At 36.9% G+C, this 16904-nt stretch overlaps 3 protein-coding genes across 5 annotated transcripts in view; 1 reads left to right on the forward strand and 2 right to left on the reverse strand.

Annotated features, from left to right (window-relative positions):
• Positions 1-1298: 1298 nt before the first annotated feature.
• On the reverse strand, positions 1299-3632 carry LOC127165033 (uncharacterized). Its single transcript, XM_051109285.1, has one exon. The coding sequence runs from the start codon at positions 3494-3496 to the stop codon at positions 2192-2194; it is 1305 nt and encodes a 434-aa protein (XP_050965242.1). The 5' UTR covers positions 3497-3632; the 3' UTR covers positions 1299-2191.
• A 406-nt stretch (positions 3633-4038) lies between these two features.
• Positions 4039-9770, forward strand: ccnh (cyclin H). Its single transcript, XM_051109286.1, has 10 exons — positions 4039-4200; positions 4810-4939; positions 5067-5189; positions 5283-5356; positions 5431-5641; positions 5742-5905; positions 5987-6057; positions 7400-7502; positions 9417-9480; positions 9564-9770. Exons 2-10 carry the CDS (start codon positions 4823-4825, stop codon positions 9594-9596), a joined length of 960 nt encoding a protein of 319 aa, XP_050965243.1. The 5' UTR covers positions 4039-4200; positions 4810-4822; the 3' UTR covers positions 9597-9770.
• Positions 8940-16904, reverse strand: part of rasa1a (RAS p21 protein activator (GTPase activating protein) 1a) — a 47831-nt gene continuing 39866 nt past the window's right edge. The window contains exons 22-26 of one of the 3 annotated variants that reach the window (XM_051109282.1): positions 16288-16376; positions 16099-16176; positions 15853-15987; positions 11892-11971; positions 8940-9052 (exon numbers count right to left, since the gene is read on the reverse strand). In XM_051109282.1, the coding sequence (XP_050965239.1) occupies positions 9004-9052; positions 11892-11971; positions 15853-15987; positions 16099-16176; positions 16288-16376 (431 nt within the window). In that variant the 3' untranslated portion in view covers positions 8940-9003. Of the gene's footprint in view, positions 9053-10910; positions 11972-15852; positions 15988-16098; positions 16177-16287; positions 16377-16904 lie in introns of those variants that run through there. The other 2 variants (XM_051109284.1, XM_051109283.1) reach the window with 2 other exon arrangements.

Raw genomic sequence — 16904 nt, forward strand, 5'->3', positions numbered from 1 at the left:
ATCATGCAAATGACCTCTGATGGATTCAGAAGTGGGAATCTTACAGTCTATCTGTCCATACCTGTGCTACATGGAAATGAGACTTTAATTCGACCAGACCACTTGATAATGATAAAACGCTGACTGAGGGTCTGAGAAGCTGCCATCAAAGAAACATTTAGATATTAGGTATCATCTTTGAGTATCATGATCCATCAGTTTTTGCATCTTCTCATGCAGCTGCCTATAAGGCAGAGCTTGCATCTCATCAATAATGCAACGAAACATCATGTTTATGCAATTCACACAATGACAGAGCACTAGTACATACTAGTGATTGTAGCCACATACTGACAACATCCTTACAAGCATACAACAGCCAGTGCCCACTCAAAAGCATGAAAAAAAGACAGTTATTTAGGTTAAAACACATATCATCTTTCAGCAACGGCTGTAGACTAGAGAGTGTAAAAAGACAATAAATACTCACCTTTTGATTGTGTTTTGTGCAGGCTCTTATCGCTTCATGGTAGCACAGCACACAGGAAAAATAACTGTAGTGCCATGGTGATATGCAAATTAATGGATCACGCTGAATACAAGGACATTTATTATTCATAAATTACTCATGTTTATGCAAATTAGGTTACACAGCCCTACTCAAATAGGAGGTTGGTAATTTATTCTGTCTTGCTTCATAAGCTTCAGTGGCTTTTTAAAAAGGAAAATATTTGGTCTAACTAACTGTTGTTTGTGTAAAAAAAAAAAAGGAATAAATTGGCATCAACATGCATTTTATTAAAAACTTTTATTTCTTTGTGCAAAAAAAAAAAAAAAGTCAGTGTTCAAACGTTTAAACCAAAGTCGTAGGAAAAACTAAGCACCTTAATAATGTAGTACACATTAATGCTACAAAAAAAACTGGGTTAAAAATAACACTCGATGGAACCACGTTATAACAAACACTTGGCGCCCCCATGTGGTCATCTGAGAGAGTCTGTGTAGCACCTGTCCGGTTATAATCGTGCTAAAATAGTTGTATTTACACTAGCCTGCATGATGGACCAATCTCTAACAATCTACAACACACTTAAGTCCATATGAATTTAATCCAGGGGCCAGTTGTTCACAAAGATTAATCTGGATCAGAATGATCTGAATTTGGAAATATAGCCCATCTTACTTTTGTGCCAGTATTTCAAAGCAAAATTGGATTGGATCACCCTGATCCAGACACACAATTTTTGGGGGGTTTTCCAAATCTGGATTATAGACCATTTCGCTAGATGTAAACACCACTGGTCCAGAAGCGCTTACTGTTTTTTTGTTTTTTTATTTTTATTTCACATATACAAATACATCTTAAAGGTGTTAATGTAACATTTTCATCCAGTCAAATGTTATGTTGGTTGTATTTTTTTGTGATGTTTGTGTGAAGTAAAAAAAGAAAAGAAAAAAGAAACAGGAAGTGTATCGTGACCAGTATGTTTACATCTAGTGAAATGGTCTATACTAGTGCTCTATGGAGCCTCTAAAAAATGCCAATGCTTTGAATTCTAGTTCTGCATTGCATTTACACAAATAACTATATCTGACTGCTCCATCTCTGATGATTGTGCCAACGTAGTTTACAATTGGTGATTAAAACAACAACAACAACAACAACAAAAAAACCTTAAAATTCAATCTGATATTTTTGTTTGATATTGACAGCTATTTGGGTACATATTACGTTAAAATGTTGTATTTTTTTGGACGAGTTTTAAAATATTATTACATTCCTGAAATCCACCCTTCTGCTGACATCAGAATAATCTCTTTTTGTATTCAAAAGGATCCCAATCAACAACCCATTTTCAAGATTTGATCCAACACTCTTAAAAATAAAGGTTTTTGCAGTGAACCATTTTTGGCTCCCTAAAGAACCTTACAGTAAGCACTTCCTAAAATAACCATTTTGAAGAACATTTTAAAAACCTAAAGAACCTTTTTTGACTGTAAAGAACCTTTTCTGCATTTGAAAGCTTCTTTGTAGAACCATTGATGCCAATAAAAAAAAAACTTTATTTTTTAATTGTGAATATTTTTTCTTTGAAATCCAATCAGATTACTTTTTATCAACTGGACCCTGTGCTGTTATGATTGTACTATACACTACCAGTCTCTAACAATCTACAACACACTTAAACCCATATAACTGTAACCCAGGATTTTAGGCTTGAAGCCCGTTTTGCGTTCCTAGGGTCACAGATCTTCTCAAAACATTACCAACTTCTTTTTCAAACTGATGAAGAAGTTTAAAGTCGCAGAATCCTCTGTACAACAACCCAGTTGCTAGTGTTTTCATAGCTTCCTTCATTTGCCACAGTGACGGTACAGTGACCGTGTGTAAACCACCGCTGAGCTCCGCCGTGACTATTGTCGGTTCGAGTTTTGGGATGTCCAGATCCGATAGTGTGTCACTTTCATCGTTAGACTGGTCCGTTATGCTCTCATCAGATTGTTCTGACACACTTCTGTCCTCAGTTTGGTTACTTTGTGTATTTTCTGAAAACTGGTCGAGGTGAAACATCTCTCGTACAACATTCTCCCGAGTTTTAAAACGGTTGAACCAGTTTGTGCTTGAGCGAAAGTTACCGAATCCCATCATCCGAGCCAACCGAGTCGCTTCTGAACGAATCCTTCGATCATTTACCGTAACACCCCTCTCTCGAGAATGATCGATCCATCTCCAAAGCGCGGCTTCAATTTGTCGCGTCTTTGTAGATGTGAAATCCGTCCTTGGTACTAGCTGTGCCACAGTCTTATTACTAAATGAGCGATTATGTCGGCCGATCTGGAACATCGCTCGTATGACTCCCTCTCGGGTTTTAAAGCGTGTGAACCATTCTCTGTTCGCTCTAAAGTTACGGAAACCCACAGTCCGGGCCAACCGAGCCGCTTTAGAGCGAATCGTCGATTCGTCCACGTTAACACCGCTCTCACGAGAACGGTCGATCAACCGCCACAGTGCAGCTTCGATTCGATGCGTCTTTCTGGCTGTAAGGTTGGTCTTAGGCTCAGTCGCTTTATTATCAGATTTGGGTTCTTCTGATGAGTCTCCTTTTTTGTAGTCGATCTGAAACATCTCTCGTATCACCGCCTCCCGTGTTTTGAACCGTGTCAGCCACTCTGTGTTTGCCCTGAAATTACACAGACCCATTTCTGTAGCCATTTGAGTCGCTTTTTTACGAATCGTTGAATCATCTACCGTGATTCCGTTTTCACGGGAAGTATCGATCCACTTCCAGAGTGCAGCTTCTACTCGAGGCGTCTTGCGAGTGGAAAAGGCAGTTTTAGGAAGGTTAGACTTGGCATTTTTAATATTCCTGTTCCGGAGCCAGGTGCAAAGCAGAGGCCCTGAGATGTTTAGCAGACGCGCGGCAGCTCTTTGGGACATTGGAGGAAGTTGGTCATACTTCTCGAGTATACGCTTCTTTTCCTGAATTGATCTACGGATGTATTTCCTCGTGGCCATGTTTATGTTCTTCTGAGAAGCGATGGAGATTTGAACTCTGGCGGGGAATCTTTTAAGTTGAATCTCTTCAGTGAATCAGATGAACCGGTTCGTTTAGAATGATTCGTACCCGAATCGAGCAGCTGAAAGTTTACAAATAAAATTAGAAATGTGTGTATGGCGAGACTGTGTGACAGTTCTATCAACGCAAACACGAGTGCCATCGAATAATTAATTGTTTAAAGTTATTAAAGTCATTAAGAAATATATGATTTGAATAAACCCCTTTATAGGATCACGGTCCTGCGGAGTGTAGTGTCAGACAGCTTTAAAACACCTGGCTGGAAGTTTCTAGTAACGTTAATAAGACCTTGATTAGTTGGTTCAGGTGTGATAATTAGAGTTGGATTCAAACTGAACTGAAACTGAGTTTGTCATTCCCTAAGTAAAAGAATTGCTGAATTGTTTGATTCGGATCTTCTAAACCAACTGTTCGAAAGAGCCGATTCACAGAAATGAATCAGACTCGTGAGTGAGGAACACAATCGACATCATCCATAGGCGACTAAAAGGTGACGTGAATCGTTCGCGACGCGTTCTTGCGCATGTCTGCTGTTGAATCCTTGGTTGAAACACAAGATCAGTAGCTGTCTCTTTGAAAACTATTTGATATTTAACGACCATTTTTGATACACAGACGGAGCGTCACCGTGTGCCCAAGAGGGGTGAGTCTGAAATATTTAACCCTTTGGATGAAATTTTAATAATATCTGAAAACATTGCCTTAGTTAACTGTTTCGGTAGTGCATTGCACGAACTTGAATACTAGTAATCCGCAAGTATATGTACAGTTATATTTTGTCAAAATTGAGATTTATACATCATATGAAAGCTGAATAAATAAGCTTTTCATTTATGTATAGTTTGTTAGGATACGACAATATTTGGCAGAGATATCACTGTTTAAAATCAGGAATCTGAGGGTGCAAAAAAATCACCTTTAAAATTCTTCAAATAAAGTTCTTAACAATGTATATGACTAATCAAAAATTAGGTTTTCATACATTTACAGTAGGCATTTTACAAAATATCTTCATGGAACATGATCTTTACTTAATTTCCTAATGATTTTTGCCATTAAAAGAAAAATCAAAAATTTTGACCCATACAATGTATTTTTGGCTATTGCTACAAATAAACCCCAGCCACTTAAGACTGGTTTTGTGGTCCAGGGTCACATATGTGTATACTTGTCTGCTACACTACTGCACAGTTTGTCAAAATGCCCGTATGTAAGTAAGTGTGTAATCATAGTTGTATTGTTCCATCCACAGCCTTGTATTCAACATGTATCACAACAGCTCTCAGAAAAAATACTGGACTTACGATAAAGAGGAAGACTTAGATAAATTAAGACTAGAAGCTAATCGGAAGTTCTGCTCAAAAGGCTTGTCCAGTGGTAAGGTAAGTGACAGCTGCAGGGATTCTCTATATCTAGTTATTTTACATGCAAGTCTACAAAGCACATTAATCCAGTCATTTCTAGTGTTAGTAGCATAAACTTTAATCTTTGACTTCATCTGTTTTTCAGCCTGGAATAAATGAATCCATGTTTCTTAATCAACAAGAAGAGAAAGTGCTCTTCAGGCACTACGAGAAGAGATTGCTAGACTTCTGTACCATGTTCAAGCCTGTGATGCCTAAATCTGTTGTGGTAATATTATAACTACTTCTATCAGTTAAAGATGGGATCATCTAGTGTGCCGTTCTGGGTTTTTGCATTTTAAAAACTGTATATGTTTTTCAGGGAACAGCTTGTATGTATTTTCGAAGATTCTATTTGAACAACTCTTTAATGGAGTATCACCCTCGGACGATAATGTAAGTGTATTGAGTCATAAGATCATGAATTATTAGAGATTTTCAATTCTGACCTTAATGTCCTACTTTTGCAGGTTGACATGTGCATATCTCTCCTGTAAAGTGGATGAGTTTAATGTGTCCAGCACTCAGTTTGTGGGGAACCTTCAGGAGAGCCAAGCGGGACAGGAGAGGGCTCTAGAACAGATTCTGGAGTATGAGCTGCTGCTTATCCAGCAGCTCAATTTTCATCTGGTTGTTCACAATCCGTATCGGCCCTTGGAGGGCTTTTTGATTGACCTGAAGGTGAGATTGTAGACAGTTCCTCCCTAAATGCATGCCATTGGTTGACGCAATATTATTATGTCAGGCTGATTATTTAAGTGTATGGTTTCTGTATTTTCAGACCAGATACCCATTGTTAGAGAACCCGGAGATGCTGAGAAAGAGTGCAGAAGACTTTCTCAACAGGGCAGCAATGACAGACGCTGGACTCCTCTTTTCTCCATCCCAGATCGCCCTCACCGCTGTTCTCAACAGTGCTGCACGCGCTGGCCTTAAGATGGAGGCGTAGGTTTCTTCTTCAGCATTCAGAGGTTCTATCAGTTGAGACGGCAGGACGTTAAAAAGTATTTTCTTTGACATTTACAGATATTTGACCGAATGCATGGGGCTTAAGGAGGATAAAGAGACCCTCTCAAAGATGTATGAGTCAATGAGACGTAAGTATTTTTCTTTTCTTTTTTTAACTGTTAAAATGTCACTAGATAAGAGATGAATAACTGATTGAAACACTCCTGCAAAACCTTCATCAAAGGTCTCAGATATTCAGGGGGTAAATCTGATAAATGATGCCCTGTAACTTCATCAAAGTTATTTTATGAGAGGTTTATCACCTAAAAGATCCGTTTTGCTGTGAAATGCCATTTTGAAGACTAAAAAGGACCCATTCGAACCCTTCCATACTTTAACCCTGTGTAGACTTCATGTACGCCACTACTCAAAAGTCTAGAATAGTTTGACCAAGTTTACATTTTTAATGATCTTAAAAACCTTTTGATCTAAAGACTTGAATGGGCAACTCTGACAATTCATGTGACATAGAAGACTGGAGTAATGGCTGCTGAAAATTCAGCTTTGCACCACATGAATAAATTACATTATGAAGTATATTAAATTAATTTATTTAAAGTAATTTATTTGAAATATTACTGTTTCACTCTATGATTTGATTAAATAAATGCAGCCTTGGTGAGTGATGACAAAAAACAACAAAAACTTACCAACATAGTGTACTGTATATCTATGGAAGCCTGTTTCTGCCACTGAATAAAAAATAAAAAAGGGTAATTGCAACTTTTTTTCTTGAAATATAATGAAGTCAGAATTGCGTGATATAAACTTGCGATTGCAAGGAAAAAAAGTCAGAATTGTCAGATATAGACTAGCAATTCTGAGAACATACCAGTCTTTTTTTCCCTTCAAAATTGGACATTGAAATTGGAGTTTATATCTCGCAGTTCTTATTTTTTATTTTTTTCCCCCTCAGAATTAAGATATAAACTCCAATTTCAATGTCCAATTTTCAGGGGGACAAATAATCAGAATTGCGAGATGAACTCACAATTGCAAGAAGTAAGTCAGAATTGCGAATTGTGGCAATTCTAACTTTATTTCTCGCAATTATGAGTTTATATTTGGCAATTCTTAGGGAAAAAGTCAGAATTGTGAGTTTATATCTTGCAATTCTGACTTTATAATTCACAATTGCAAGTTTATATCTCACAAAGTCCAAATTGTGAGAGAAAAAGTCGCAATAACCTTTTATATTTTGTATTCAACGGTGGAAATAGGCTTCCATAGCATATCCAAACATCAGAAGTTTTGACTTGCTGTTGTTGTGAAAAAAAAGAACTTACTGTGCAAACCAGTTATTTGGAAGCTTTCTGTATTACGGACAACTTTTGTCATCAAAGATTATGAATGACCTGTTATTGGTGCATTAAGGATATAAATGTACCATGTGGACCATAATATTAACGCACATGTCTGTTTTCATTATAGGAATGACAGGTCTTATTAAAGCATACGAGCTTCCCAAAGCTGAGGAGGTCAATACCTGCAAACAGAAGCTGGAAAGGATTCATGCTGAATTTGCTACGAACTTGTGAGTATTTGTTAGAAAATGTAAAAATCGATGACACACCCCTAAAGTGTCTAAATCACAACAGTTTAAAAAGCACACAAAACTAATCATACTAAGAGTTTTATTCAGCCAGGTTAGTAACTTGGTGTTTTGTATCTAAGATGCAAAAGTCGTGGTTTTTGAGTATAAAATAGAAAAATAAAAATACATGAGCTACCTGAAATACAAAAAAAATTGGTAAATCTGCATCATGCTTTTCTTAGACTTGCTGGGTCATAAAATGCAGCTAAATGTACTGTAGAGAATCCCCTACATCAGCTGTAGATGAAAACTAGTGAGCCGTTTCAAGTCAGTTGTAGCGAATATACACTGAATATACAGTATTACCATGTTTTTAGGACGTGGCACAATGGTTAAACCAGTTTTTCAGACTTATACCAAGGTAATGATTACAATGATGTATATCAAAGTACCACGGTATTGCCATCAGATATCTCCACTGTACATTTGTACAGGAATCAGCGAGTACATAACAATGCAACTACTTGTCAAATCAATCAAACAAAAGGACATTATAGAATCATAATAAACTGGAGATAAGTTGAGGTTTTACATAATTCAAGGAGTAGTAATACACGTCAAGAAACAGCCAAATTAACTCCTCAAGCGAGTCTGATAAACACGAATAGTAAAATAATATAGTTTTATAGTCAGTAGGTCTGGATGCTTGACGCTTTTGCGATGTGAAATAAACCAGGAAGCCTATAATATACTCAGCCCATTGTTGGGAAAAGCTTTAAAATTCATTTGAGCTTGAGCCATTGTAGGTTAGGTGGAAGAACAGGGGGCAGGTTATTAAAAGTGGACGCATGCACCAACCTTATGTAATCTATCCTCCAAAATTGAATCCGTTTCGCTGATCTGCTCATGTATCACATACAAACACTGGTTTGGAGATAAAAGCCAGGATGCAGCATCTTGTCAGGCGAAGCGGCTCAGAAGGGAAGATAGGAATCAGTCGCTATCTGTAGGATCTAAGCCTACCTGCATCTGAAACCGCAGTCGAAAACAGGAAGAGGTTGTGCGGTACAATTGAGTGTAGACGGTTTCTTAAGGCTTGCATCATAAGTGCATCTCGCTTCCCTGATGGTCAAGAGCAACGCAGTGCCAAAGTTCTCGCTCGCTACAGATGCCAGTCAAGCACTCACGGCTCCCAGGGTCGGTTATACCAGCGAAGTCAGACAGATCCAAGTTGATTTCACAGACGTCTCCATGAGGGGTCAAGTCGACAAGCATTTCAGATTGATGCTCAATTTTGGTTATTCTGTTGTAGACTCGTGATTTTCAGTCTGGGAAGATCCATTTCTACAGATATAATATCTCTAACCATCTCTTTGATGGCTCAATTTTGAATCTGTTGGTTTGACATTGGCAGTGTGTTGCCTAACTAAAGTCAGAGCATCCACCATCTTCCTTTCCATCTGAGAACAAGTCTTGCTGTCTTTGCTGCCAATCTGTTCTTTCAGAGGATCTGGATAGTGGTTGCTACAGCCATAAAGGTACATTCAGTTCTGCAAAATAAAGACAAAATTAGGCATGGTGACCTTTCAGGATTAAGTTTTGAAGGACTGATGGTAGCACTTTCAGAAGGTCATGGCATTGTAATGTCTACATGCTATGGATCATCTTGTTCTTCACCCTGTGTGCTTAGAATTCCTTCTAGTTCACAACACTTCAATCACTTCTCTTGACCCTACATTTAAAGAACAAGTTGACAAGGACAACAGCTACATATGATTTAGAACTACAGTTATGAGCTACAATGATGCACAAGTTTGCATGCTTTTATGTGTAAGAGACAGTTACTAAATTAATGCAGTCTTCAGATGGTAACAGTTCATGGTTCTGATGCTTTCTTCTGTCCATGTCTTTCAGGAAGAGAAAACATGGGTATGAGGATGATGATCACGTTGTGAAAAGGCAGATGGTGGCTGAGGAAGTAAGTTTATTTGGAAATTATACACTCCTCAGATGCACATCTTCTGGCTACCGCTTGAAGCTTATGGGTTTTCTGTTTTGCAGGAGTGGACCGATGAGGATTTGGATGCATTGTGACAATGAAATTGTTTTTAAATTGGCAACATCCTCGGCAGAACGGGTTGAGCGATTCTGTTTGACACTTGCCATCACTGATAGAGGATGCACTTCTCAAACTAGGTTGTAAATATTGCAGTAAAATGCCATGTAAATCTTTTTCTTCTGTGGAAATAAAACATTATTTTTTATTATTCACATAATTGACTGGTGATTATTATTAACACAATATTAGCGTAAACAGCATTTACACTACTGTTCAAAAGGTTTGGGTCGTTGTCATTTGTTTTTTTTTTTAAGGAAAAAAGTGCTTTTTCAGCAAGGATGCGTTACACTGATGAAAAGTGACAGTGAAGACATTTGTTACAAAAAGATTTACTGTTCTTTTGAACTTCTTTCATCAAAGAATCCTGAAAACAAGGATCATGTGACCCAGGACCACAAAACCAATCTGTAGCAATAGCCTAACAGTACACTGTATGTGTCAAAATTATAAATTTTTATTTTATGCCAAAAATCCTTAGGATATTAAGTAAAGATCATGTTCCATTTTCGTAAATATCTCAGAACCTAATTTTTGATTTGCTAAGAACTTCATTTTGACAACTTCAAACGTATATTTAGATTATTTTTTTTTTTGCACCCTCAGATTCCAGATTTTCAAATAGTTCTATCTCATTCAAATATTGTCCTATTATAACAAACCACACGTCAATGGAAAGCTCATTTAGCTTTCAGATATATTGTTCTTTTGAATGTCTTTCATCAAAGAATCCTGAAGAGAAGAAAAAAAAAAAAAAAAAAAAGTATCAAGTTCCACATGTGACTCCGGACCACAGTCATAAGTCGGATGGGTATATCTGTAGTAACAGCCAACATCAGTTTCAAAAAACTGACCTGTTTTTGTGGTCTAGGGTCACATATATTATGCAGCCCAACTGTTTTTAACTGATCATGAAAAATGTTTCTTGAGCAGCAAATCAGCATACTATAATGATTTCAGAAGGAATGGATCATGTGACACTGAAGACTGGAGTGAAGATTCTGAAAATTCAGCTTTGCATCACAGAAAATACATTTTAGAATGTTATTTTAAATTCACAATTTTACTGCATTTTTGATTAAACTTCTTTCTAAACTGTTATTAAAAATCTTACCAAGCCCAAACTTTTGAATGGTAGTAACTTGCCTGTAACTTCAGTTACTTCTGTAACAACTGTACTTTTTTTTTTTTTTGCCTTTAACAGATGTCTTAAAGTACAGAGTTAGTCTCCCTCCAGAAAAGTAAGGTTAAAGGGATGTTCTGGGTTTGCTCAATTGACACATCACAGATGCTGTTGATAACCATAATAATGGTTCTTTATTCAAAATCAAGAACTGAAAACATAGACAAACACTAGAATATTTTTTTAGAGGAGCACAACAGCTGTCTTGTTATTTTCAAAAGCTGTTTTCACGAGCTGATCTGAGACAGTCAGTACTTTATAAAACATGTTTAATAAGTGCATGCATTCCTGATACAATCTTTACTATTATAAATTTGACTGCTGTAAACATTTATTTTATTTTATTTTTTTACCTTGAACTTTTCTCCTGAGAACGTCTGGCTTTGAATTTGTCTCAGGGAAGACTGAACCAATCAAACATATTGTACAAATCAGGTTACCTCAAATTATATACTCATGATTCCAGCAAGAGAATTTATTGTTCTGATATAAAATAATCATACTCTCTGAGGATGATAAAAAGAAAAACAATATCCAGTCTACAGCACAAATCAAACTAAATGGAACAGGGAAAAGGACAAAGAACACTAGTCTGAGCACATTTTGCATATTCATAGCCATGTAAATCAGTAACAAATTACAGTATAAAAAGCATTTTAGCTCATAATCCAGTTATAGAGAAGAATCGTTGCAGCCTTTTGTCAGTTCAGTTTCAGATCAAGCAGATGAAGAGATACACTTTGGCAACCTGTATTTAAAAACATCATTCTGTTGACTCAATGGGTCGCTCGTTTGACCCGTCTGTTAGATTGATATGTACCCAAGATACGGAGAGCAGTCGTTCGTTTTGACCTGGCCGTGTGATTATAAAGTCATTGGTGTCGGACTTCGGAGTCCAGCTGTTTTGTTTTCAGCTGTAGTTTGCATAGTTCTCGTGGCACAGACAATGAGGCGGAGGAAAAGGGATGACGGAAGATATGGGGAGGGTGGGAGTTGGCATGGGGATGAGGGTGGAGCATGCTGGGGTCCCATTGGCTACTCCATGGAGACGGAGACAAACTGACAGACAAAATGACGGAGGTGGAACTACCTGTTGCTGTTGGACATGGCATAGTGCGCCTGTTTTTGCTGGAGGAGCTCAGTGATGGCCAGCAGCTTTTTCAGCACGTGCTGTGAAGAAAAGAAAGAGCCAACAAGCAATGATTGCATTATAATCTTCACCCGCTGGGTTAAAAAAAAATGGCACAGCCAAGCCAAAGGAAATGCATTTTTGTCTTGTTTTCTCAAGGTCACTTGTGACGTCGTCCGTGACGGTTATTTTCTGATCCTCTGGTTGCCTTTTTATTATTGTTTGCACCAATAACGGTGCGTTTTGCACATAGTAGGTGACTTCAATGAGCTTCAATGATGAATAAATAACAGCTAGATGGAGCACAACAGAACTGAAAAGATTGCAGGGTCTCAACCAGGCAGTGTCAACAGACTTTTAAGGGAGATCTAAAATACTTTACTGGAGTGAGATTGATACTGGCATCGGGGTATCAGTCAGATGAGACCGATCCAAATTCAATATTGTGCGTATACTATTTTGTGTTACTGCTAAGCCCCACAAAAGCCACCATAAGGTTTTTTCGCATATTTTAAGTGTTCTAAAGCCGTTTCAGCATTTTTCTCCACATAATGGACTGATATGGTGCCCTGATTTTGAACTTCCAAAATGCAGTTTAAATGGGGCTTCAAATGATCCCAAATGCGGTTGTAAACGATCCCAGCTGAGAAAGAAGGGTCTTATCTACCGAAACGATCAGTTATTTTCATAAAAATAATACAATTTATATACATTTAATGTCAAATGCTCATCTCGTCTTACTCTACCTGGACTGTTTTCTTCCGGTTCATGACAGTTAGGGTATGCTGAAAAACATCTCATGTTCTCCCTCAACTTCAAAATCATCCTACATTGCTGTTTTACCTTTTTTGTTAAGGGTGTTTGATCTTCTTTGCATGTTCACTTTGCAAAGACTGGGTTGGTACTTCTATAATGATGTAGGATGATTTTGAAATGATTTTTGAAGTTGAGGGAGAAAATATGATTGGAGTTTTTCGACATACCCTAACTGTCTTGAGCCAGAATACACAGAGTTCATGGAGAGCAAGGCAAGGTGAGCGCTTGAGACTAAAAAGTATTTAAATTAATCAATTGTTTTGCTTGATAAGACCCTTCTTCCTCGGCTTGGATCGTTTACAACTGCATTTGGGATCGTTTGAAGCCGCATTTAAACTGCATTTTGGAAGTTCAAAATCGGGGCACCGTAGCAGTCCATTAATTGGAAAAAAATGCTGAATTGTTTTTCCTCAAAAAACAGTTTTCCTTACGACTAAAGAAAGAAAGACATGGACATCTTGGATGACAAGGGGGTGAGTACATTATATGTGAATCTTTGTTTTGGAAGTGTATTTCTCCTTTAAGTCAAGTTCACATAAACTGTTCTCTCCTCTGCAGCTCTCTGTCATCCTCCCTTCTGCGTGTCGCATTCTGTTACGACAGTCAAGACAATAAAACTCTTTCTACTGTTCCTATTATACTTGATCTGTAAACATCAGTGCTTTTGCAAAAAAAGACTTTATCTTGCTGGAGTTTAGTGTTGTTTCTAAATCATGTTACTTTCTAACACTATGTTCTTCACAAGCACAGTAACTGAAATTTAAAACTGTTAAAAGAAAAGGCTCAATAAACTATCACATATTTAATACACTACGCATCTATATCTCTTCACTTCCTTCTCGTTCATTCATGTTTATTTCGTTCTGTAACTGGTATTAAAGCAGAGGAGATGATCAGTTCACGTGCCAATTCTCTTGAACTGAGGCACTACAGTGATCTGTTACTCCACATTAAACAGTGCCAAAACAGCATTTATTGTTTGAATATTGTAATAAAATGAACAGAACTTTCTAACACTATGTTCTTCACAAGCACAGTAACTGAAATTTAAAACTGTTAAAAGAAAAGGCTCAATAAACTATTACATATTTAATACACTACGCATCTATATCTCTTCACTTCCTGCTTTGAATTTCTCTATGCGATGCGCTGTGACTCCGTGTTGCTTCAAGCGCATCATTCTGCGCATAAGTGCCGCTCTGTATTGGAGCCTTTCGTATTATATTATTTTTGTGCAATGAAAAATTATTAATAGCCTTTCTTGTTCATCTTATATGTCATATGGTGCGGCCTCATTATTGTGCTATACATTTAATAAATATTTACATATACATATATTACTTGTTTTTCACGATTGTATTTTGCAACAATACAAAGAGCAATGTTTCATTTAATGCATGTCAGATTTAGTCCTACACTTTTCCACTTTTATTTGTTCCCTACAAAATGTTTTTTGCTAAATCTAATTTTAGATTTTCTAAAATTACTGTGCACTAATGATTTTTCTACAGTAACTTCTGCTACTGAATTACCCACTAACCTAGTTTATAATAGTATCTTTTCATAGATTATAATCATATATTCATTAATTTGTTGTTTTTCTTTACAATAAAGTATAAAAACTCAACACTGATTTAAAAAAAAAAAAAAAAAAAAACGTGCTGGTATCGGCAGATACTCAGAATTTTTGGTATTGGATTGGAATCGGTTCTGAAAAAGTGGTATCAAGCCACCCCTAAGATTTAGTTAAAATGTGTGTGTTTTTTTTTAAATCCTTATCCAATAAATCAAACAATTGAAGCTATTATTCATATTATTCTGGAATTCTAAATTTGATTTAATAATATTTATAATTATTTAAATTATTTTTAATCACACAACTCTCTGGAATAAGTGATTCTGACTGGGCAATCAAAACATTGTTGTCAAATACATTTGTATAATGACCGCTAAACTAAATATTTAAGGGTTGTTCCTGGTAACTGATTTACTATATAGTAGTTATAGTAGCTAGTTTTGTGTCTCTGAAAACTGAAAACACTGTATTTATTTAATCAAAAAATCAATAATATTTGATAAGTGGCTGTGTAATAAGTGTGATAAACAGTCAGTTCATACTAGGTCTGGGTTTTGACACAAATTTCAATTTGAGTATATGGTTCATTAGCTTGCGATTTTGATTTAATATTATTTTGGATATACATCTGGTACATTACATGGCAAATTTTCTTAAGAGAAAAAAAACCATCTCTCAACTAATGTAAAATATACATGAGAGTCAGTTGTACTACATTAATATTGAAGGTTAAAATTTTGTTTACAAACAAAATTACACACAATGAAGTTTTATTTAAACAAATGAATTATTGAAGTACAATACAAATTTAAATGAATGTTATATGGTGTATATATTTAGCAAAATGCTCCTCTCTAGAGTTCCTTTTTCTAGCTGACTGACGAGTTTATGGTCAGGTAAATGTGATGTTACATGACATTGTTTACAAGCTGTCATACTAACGTCTTTCCATGTTTGAAACACTGACTAAGCGATCACATGAGACAGGATACAGATTTCGATAAGTTGTACTCTTTCTTTTTAACACCTTCGGATGTTCATTCATGTTTATTTCGTTCTGTAACTGGTATTGAAGCAGAAGAGATGATCAGTTCACGTGCCAATTCTCTTGAACTGAGGCACTACAGTGATCTGTTACTCCACATTAAACAGTGCCAAAACAGCATTTATTGTTTGAATATTGTAATAAAATAGACAGAATTTGAAATCTGAGACTCTGTTTCATATCAAAAGTAACAAAGCACAAAGCTTATTGCGATTTATTGGATGGGAGGTGCGCTACAATGTTCCATTTATTATCTGAAAACAGGCTAGACTAATTAGTTCTTGGGATTTATGAATCAATATTGTTTCACAGAAATGAGAATCGATTAAAATCGAGAAATTGATATTTTTTACACAGCCCTTGTTTATACATTCACATCAGGGTCTTGATCATCCTGTCGGGGTTTGTTTTGTGATAATGACTGGCTGACTGAACATTATGTGTATATATGTCCCACCATCATGTATCGTAAGAGAGACACATACCTGCTGTGCTCCTCTCTCATTGCTGAGGGTGCGGAGTTCGTCAGAATGAGTAGCACAGATCTCATGCAGGGCAGCAAGGTCACGGGACAAATCAGTCCTAAAGTGCTCGGTAGATTCCGGGAGATCAGGAACATTCTGGAGAAACAGCACAGAGGGAATGTTATAGGAAAGCTACTTCACACAGAGCTCATAAACTGAGCCGCAGGCAACTCATGCTGCTTTAAAAATGGATACAGGGCAGTTTACCCCCAGCTCATCCAGAAACATGATCATCCTTTGTTTGTTGTTCTTGATGAAAGGATTCACCCCCTCCATGTAGGGCTCCTGCAACACAAACACATCACGAAAAATGCATCTCAGCATTAGCATTCACAGGACTCTTTGATGTCTACTCAGCGTAACTCATTTTCTAACACAGCATGAAAATCCAAACACCTTAGCACCAAATTCCACCAGGTTGGCCAAGTTCTGCACAGACTTTGCTACCAGGGTAAGCGTTCGACCTGCTGTGGAGGATGGAGGGTCTGCAAAGACAAGATAGGTTTTCATCATCATTAATATCAGACTAAACAAGTTGCGGTACCCTTGTTCATTTTATTTTTTACACTTCTAGGACATGGCTATTACACTTTTACAAAAAGACCTTAAAGAGAACCCCAGGTATTAAAACTTGTATGGCTTAATATAACCTAAATGACATCTCTTACTAAAATATGTAGTAAAAAAACCCATGGAAAATTTTGCGTTATTTAAAAAATCCACATAGTTTTATGCATCTTTTAGACTATGGGGGGCGCCATTATTTCAATGCTGTCAGATGGTTGCGATGTGTGTTATTGCAACCTGTTGTTATTTTTACCGCAACTCAGAATATAAAATACTGATGCAATGACCTGATTGAATCTACTGAAAGAGCTTACAGATGGCGATAGATGCAAGCGTAGGCTTAAACCAAATGCCGTACCATCTACTTTTTTTTTTTTACCCACAAGGAGTCTAAACGCCCTGGATATGGAGTGAAATCCATGCTCCTTCAGTGGCTGCGGCATCAT

Source organism: Labeo rohita, chromosome 5, assembly GCF_022985175.1.
Source record: "Labeo rohita strain BAU-BD-2019 chromosome 5, IGBB_LRoh.1.0, whole genome shotgun sequence".
In the NCBI taxonomy this organism is placed as follows: domain Eukaryota; kingdom Metazoa; phylum Chordata; class Actinopteri; order Cypriniformes; family Cyprinidae; genus Labeo; species Labeo rohita.

Excerpts from the sequence above, each read along its gene's own strand:
- LOC127165033 (XM_051109285.1), bottom strand. The coding sequence starts at position 3,496 with ATGGCCACGAGGAAATACATCCGTAGATCAATTCAGGAAAAGAAGCGT.
- ccnh (XM_051109286.1), top strand. The coding sequence starts at position 4,823 with ATGTATCACAACAGCTCTCAGAAAAAATACTGGACTTACGATAAAGAG. Across the intron at positions 7,503-9,416 it reads GCTGAATTTGCTACGAACTT|GAAGAGAAAACATGGGTATG; the intron begins GTGAGTATTTGT and ends CATGTCTTTCAG. Across the intron at positions 9,481-9,563 it reads GGCAGATGGTGGCTGAGGAA|GAGTGGACCGATGAGGATTT; the intron begins GTAAGTTTATTT and ends TCTGTTTTGCAG.